Source organism: Pantherophis guttatus, chromosome 13 (assembly GCF_059756535.1).
Source record: "Pantherophis guttatus breed Tessera chromosome 13, ASM5975653v1, whole genome shotgun sequence".
Lineage (NCBI taxonomy): Eukaryota > Metazoa > Chordata > Lepidosauria > Squamata > Colubridae > Pantherophis > Pantherophis guttatus.
In genome coordinates this window covers 11,826,529-11,832,528 of record NC_142075.1, presented here as the reverse complement: position 1 = coordinate 11,832,528, position 6,000 = coordinate 11,826,529, and the positions used below count along the sequence as shown (strand labels likewise).

General features: G+C 49.3%; 1 protein-coding gene across 2 annotated transcripts in view; it reads left to right on the top strand.

Annotated features, from left to right (window-relative positions):
* The first annotated feature begins 676 nt into the window (after positions 1–676).
* The window catches only part of PCSK6 (proprotein convertase subtilisin/kexin type 6), a 128,017-nt gene continuing 122,693 nt past the window's right edge, over positions 677–6,000 (top strand). The window contains exon 1 of one of the 2 annotated variants that reach the window (XM_034424697.2): positions 677–847. In XM_034424697.2, the coding sequence (XP_034280588.2) occupies positions 677–847 (171 nt within the window). The remainder of the gene's footprint in view (positions 848–6,000) is intronic. The other variant, XM_087877926.1, reaches the window with a different exon arrangement.

The following is a 6,000-nucleotide window of genomic DNA, read 5'->3' as shown; positions in this document are numbered from 1 at the left end:
ATAAAACATTCAAGAGAGATTCTTAAGCCTTTGGCTGGGACGTCGGCTCTGAGTTCCGCAAAAGCCCCGGGAAGGGAAGGGAAGGGAAGGGGAGGCGAGGGTGGGTGGGTGGCTGGAAGAGTTGGAGGCTGGGTTGCCTCCCCAAACACAAACCCCAATCCCAGCTCCGTCGGTTCCGTCTGAGCGGCGGCGGCGGCGGCGGAGTCGAGCAGCCTTGGGCTCCTCCGTTACCGCTCCAACGGCTCAGGCGGGCCGAAGGCAGAATGCCCAAAGCAGCAGCAGCAACAGCTGCTGCCCGTCCTCTCCGCTGCAGCATCCCTGGCTGGCACCGCAGCTCAGAGGCGGGCAGCGAGGAACGACTGGCTGCCCGGGATCCCGGGACGCAGCTCCACTCCCGCACGGGGGTTGGGGGAGGGAGGGAGGGAGGCCGCCACCCCTCCCCTCTCCTTCCCTCCTTCCCCCCCCCCAGCCTGGTCTTCCTCCCCCTCCCCCTCCCCCCCCCATTCCCGGCTGGCCGCGGCCGCCTTAAGAGGTCGAGGCTCCACCCACCGGCGGGCTAAGGCAGCCGGTCGCCTGGCCGCGATTCGCTCTCGCCGGGCTGGCAAAGCGGGTCTCGAGCGCTCCCGGTTGCCCGCGGGACTCCGACTCCTCCGCTGCTGCCGCTGCCGCTGCAGCCATGCGCTCTTTGCAAACCTACCTGCTCCTGCTGGCGGCGCTGCCGGTTTGCCTGCCGGCCAGGCGTTCCCGGACCGTCTACTACACCAACCATTGGGCCGTGCGGGTGCTGGGGGGGCCCGGCGAAGCGGACCGCTTGGCTTCGGTTTACGGCTATCTAAACCTCGGGCAGGTGAGGCGCGCAACTTTCGCGGGGCTGCAAGTCCAGGGAGGGAGGGAAGGAGGGAGGGGGGGTCGTGGGGAGGGGTAGAGGGTCGATGGGAGAGATCACTCTCCACCTGGTTTCCTTCCCTCCTAACCTGGTTTCCGTCCCTCTAACCTGGTTTCCCTCCCTCCTAACCTGGTTTTCCTCCCTCCTAACCTGGTTTTCCTCCCCCTAACTTGGTTTTCTTCCCTCCTAACCTGGTTTCCTTCCCTTCTAACCTGGTTTCCCTCCCCTAACTTGGTTTCCCTCCCCTAACTTGGTTTCCTTCCCTTCTAACCTGGTTTCCCTCCCCCTAACCTGGTTTCCCTCCCCCTAACCTTGTTTCTCTCCCCCTAACTTGGTTTTCTTCCCTCCTAACCTGGTTTCCTTCCCTTCTAACCTGGTTTCCCTCCCCCTAACCTGGTTTCCTTGCCCCCTAACTTGGTTTCCTTCCCCCAACCTAGTTTCCTTCTCTAACCTGGTTTCCCTCTCCCCCAACCTGATTTTCCTTCTCCCCTAATCTGGTTTCCTTCTCCCCTAACCTGGTTTCCCTCCCCCCTCCCCGCTTTCCTACAATTGCCCCGCGCGCTGCGCTCCCGCAAGAACTTTCCCACCCGTGTTCTCTCTCTCCCGTGACCTCCCCCCCCCCCCCATCCTCCCGTCTTCTGCTTTGAAAGAGGCGACGCGCGGAGTGGAAACCGGAGAAGGAGCGGTGTAAACCGTCCCGATCCGGTTTGGAGGCGAGAGCGCGAGATCCTGTTTAGGATCGAACCGGAGGCTGGAAGCGTTGCTCTCCTTCCTTGCCAAGGGAGGTCCAGGTCGCTTGGACGGGGCTGAGATTTTCTTTTATCCCCCACTTTAAAAACAAAAAAAATTTTTTGCTAAGTCTGGCGAAGGTTAAACCCGGGCGCGGTGGGTGATCCTGACGGCCAAGTCGACTCGGGGAGATCCACAGCCGCTGCGCGAACCCGGAGCCGCTGACTTTTTTGAGCAGACACGGAGATGGAGGGCGACAGGTTGGGCTTCCCGACCCTCCCCGACGCGCGTCCCCATTGTCCGGTGTCGATGCCCCATTGATTTCAAGCTGGCGCTGCCTGTTGCCTGCCAAGCCAAAAAAAAGGCTTCTTCTCTCCGACTGAAGAAATTGATAGCAGATGTTTCTTTGGGTTTAAGCCCAGCGCATCCTCCCCATCCCGTGCCCGCTGGAGGGGGCATTTTAGCTTAGGAAAAAAAACATCGATCAACCCATTCAGCATGCTTGACTTTTTAAAACCAGGGCCAGATCCTTTCCGGCTTTTGCACAGATCTGCTGAGGTGGTCATTTTACAGATGAGATGTTCAGGCACCTTATGTTGTATTGAGGTGGGGAGGGGGGAAGGGGGCGGATAATGCTAGACAGGTGAACGATTGGCATGTCTCCATTTCTGCTTGAATGCTTTTGGACCCAGAGAAGACCCTTTCCAGACTGGCGAAATGCCACCTTGAGATTTTCTACTGAGTTGGGTTTGCCATCTTGAGAGTTGGGGCCTGGTGGCTCAGTGGCTAAGACACTGAGCTTGCCGATCAGAAAGGTCGGCAGTTGGAATCCTTAGTACAGATGATCTGTGTGAGCAGAGGGTTGGACTGGATGACCTCCAAGGTCCCTTCCAACTCTGTTAACTCTTACAATGGATCTGTTCCAGCACAGGCATATTCTTGGTTGGCTTGAAGAAAAAGAGATGCTGGGATTTTGGAACCCACCTCCCAGTGGTGAAATCCTAATTTTTTTTACTACCGGTTCTGTGGGCGTGGCTTGGTGGGCGTGGCAGGAGAAGGATACTGTAAAATCTCCATTTTTTTTTTTTTAAATTGATTTATATGCTGCCCTTCTCCGGAGACTCAGGGCGGCTTACAATGCATTAAGCAATAGCCTTCATACTTTTGTATATTTTTATACAAAGTCAGCTTATTGCCCCCACAAACGGGGTCCTCAATTTACTTACCTTAGAAAGGATGGAAGGCTGAGTCAACCTTGAGCCTGGCAAGATTTGAACTTACTTTAATTGCAGACAGCTGGTGTTAAATTATAGTGCCTTGTCTGCAGAGCTATCCAGGCTCCATTCCCATCCCACTCCAGGGAAAGGATATTGCAAAATCTCCATTCCCACCCCACTCTGGGGCCAGCCAGAGGTGGTATTTGCTGGTTCTCCAAACTACTCAAAATTTCCGCTACCGGTTCTCCAGAACCTGTGAGAACCTGCTGGATTTCACCCCTGCCACCTCCTCTTTGGACAAACCTTAGATTATTTCTCAGGTTGTTTCTTAGATGGATGTTACATTCTTCCTTGAGCGCAAAAGGTTGGTTGAAGGAGGAAGACTCTGCTGTCTTTGGAGAGTCTCAACCATCCAGGTCATGGTTTGTCCCAAATGTGCTTTTCCAAAACAATAACTGGACATTCTTGGGCGGGGCGGGGCGGGGCGCGGAAAGGGATGTTTCCCTTTTTGAAAAAGTTTTGCTTCTCATCCAAGAAGCTTCCTCAGTTCTGAGTTAGAACTGAAGAAGCTTCTTGGGCGAGAAGTGAAATGTTTTCAAAGGAAAAAAACAACCCAAGAAAGTCTAGTTGCCTTTTGGAAAAGCATCTTCGGGAGGGCTCTACTGGTTTTTAGGAACAATTAGTGTCTACTATTGTCTACTTTGGCTAAACTGCCCCAATCCCTCCTATACATACACACACCCTATCACCCCCATCCACCTCCTTGGCTGAATTTGTGGCTCTTCCAATAGATTTTTTTTCTCTCCCCATATCTCTAAGCTTTCCCCCCTCCACCATTCTTCCTCCCCTTGGCTCAGGGCCAATTAACTTTTAATCTCCAACCTCAACTTTTTGCAGAGGACTTTTGTGTCCAAGGGACTAGGAGCGGAGATTTGCAAAAGGGAGAGGACACAAAAGGTAATTACTTAGCTAGAACACGACAGCTGAAAGAAAAGGGCAGGAAAAAAGGAGGGAAAAAAAAACCCACCAGAAAAAAAATAAACCGGAGACGGATTCCAGAGGGGACTGCCTGCTGGAAATGAATCAATATTTAATTTTTGCCCAGCAAAACATGCCCTTATCAATTTAATACCATTTATAAAGCCATTTATATATTTCTTCCCAGCTGCAATATGTTTAAGATTAATTGATTTCTCTGTGGGTGTATTTATTTATTTATTTATTTATTTATTTATTTATTTATTTATTGGGAAGGTTGGGGCAGAAGCAAATGAATACAAGGGGGAAAGGCTTTGAAATGCCTACAAAATGGAAACTTGAGATTCTTGCTAGTAAGGTATTTTATCCCCCTTGGTGATCGTATTTGGCAGATTTTATCACATTTTAATAGTGTCTCTTTTACTCCATCTCATTTAGGAGTTAAAGAGGCTCCTTTAGGTTAGGTTAGTCTGTTAATACGAATGTACAGCTACTGGCTGCATTGATACTGACATCCAAACATATATTAGTTGAGCGTGTTTTGTAGAATCAGTTCATGCAATTAATATATGGTTTACTATGGGTTGTGAAGAACCCCTCCCCCCCAAGATTCCTGGCTTAAACCATGGTTAATCATTACATTCTGCAAACCCAGCTAGTCCTTTGACAATAACAGATGGCTTATGCAGTAGTTTTAAGTCATGAGGATCCTTGTTGGTTAGTTTTGGTAAATTGGGTGCAATACATCATGGTTAAGAGATATAGTGTGAACCCAGTGATCAAACCACAGATAATTGTCTTTCCTAATTTATGAATCTCAGGAAGGAAGATGCCTTGCTTTCAAAAGGCACGGAACCTCGGATAAAGTGAGAGAAATTTCTAAGAGGTGAGGATACCACATACCAGGGAGCCTGGATAGCTCAGCAGACTAATGCATTGTAATTTAACTCCAGCTGTCTGCAGTTAGTAAGTTCGAATCTCGCCAGGCTCAAGGTTGACTCAGCCTTCCATCCTTTCTAAGGTAGGTAAATTGAGGACCCAGTTTGTGGGGGCAATAAGCTGACTTTGTAAAAATATACAAAAGTATGAAGGCTATTGCTTAACGCATTGTAAGCCGCCCTGAATCTCCGGAGAAGGGCGGCATATAAATCAAATTAAAAAAAAAAATTGAGGGAGGAGATTGACAGGTCAGCTTGTGTTTGGAGAGAATGATAACACGGAGGAGCTACCCAACTTCTAAGGCAGGATAGCTGTGAATGTCAACAATATGAGCAGGTGAGCATTGTTCTTCATTCACATCCTTTGTGTAAGCTTTCTATCGGCTTCTGGTTAGTGGTTGTGAGAAGAAGATGCTGGCCTTGGGTCAGGGATGATGGACGTTGTAGTCCATTGCGTATAGTTCAAGAGGAGAGTCAGGGACATTTGCTTTAGGTTATATTGTGATCGCGTCCGGCTCCGAGAGAGGCCATTCTATATGCTATGAATGCATGATCATCTTTGGTTTGTACATTGAAAGGATTCTTAGTGCGTGTCTATGGAGATTCTCAATCATCCAGGTCAGTGTTTCCCAAACTTGGCTATTTTAAGATGCATGGACTTCAACTCCCAGAATTCCCCAGCCAGTATGCCTGGTTGAGGAATTCTGGGAGTTGAAGTCCATACATCTTCAAAGGGTCAAGTTTGGGAAACACTGATCCAGGTCATAGTAGTCTCAAAGGTGCTTTTTTTCAAAAGGCAACTGGTTTGTTTTTTGTTTTTTGTTTTTTGTTTTTGTAGGAAGGAGAATACCTTTAGCTTCTCATCCAGGAAGCTTCATCATTGGTTGACCACCTGCTATCTAGTCACCACTGACGACGCTTCCTGGATGGGGAAGCAAAACGTTGTTGACTTCTTCGTCAAAAAGCAGTCCGGTCTCCTTCTGAAAAAACACCTTTGGGATTCTTAGCACACCTTCTAATTATTCTGATGGTGCTCAACCTAGGAATAGATAGTACTGCTTGAGATTACAAGGGACTCGTGTGATTGAATTAATGACTGCATCGTCTTCCATGCAGATTAAAAGTGAACTAGTCAAGGAGAAGCTGAAAGTACGGTTTCCTAGCACATGTATGGTTTCTGAACTGAGCTTGTACAGTTTGAGAAGGCAAACTCTGGCTTGCTTGTTGATTGTGTTGTGTGAACCCATCCATA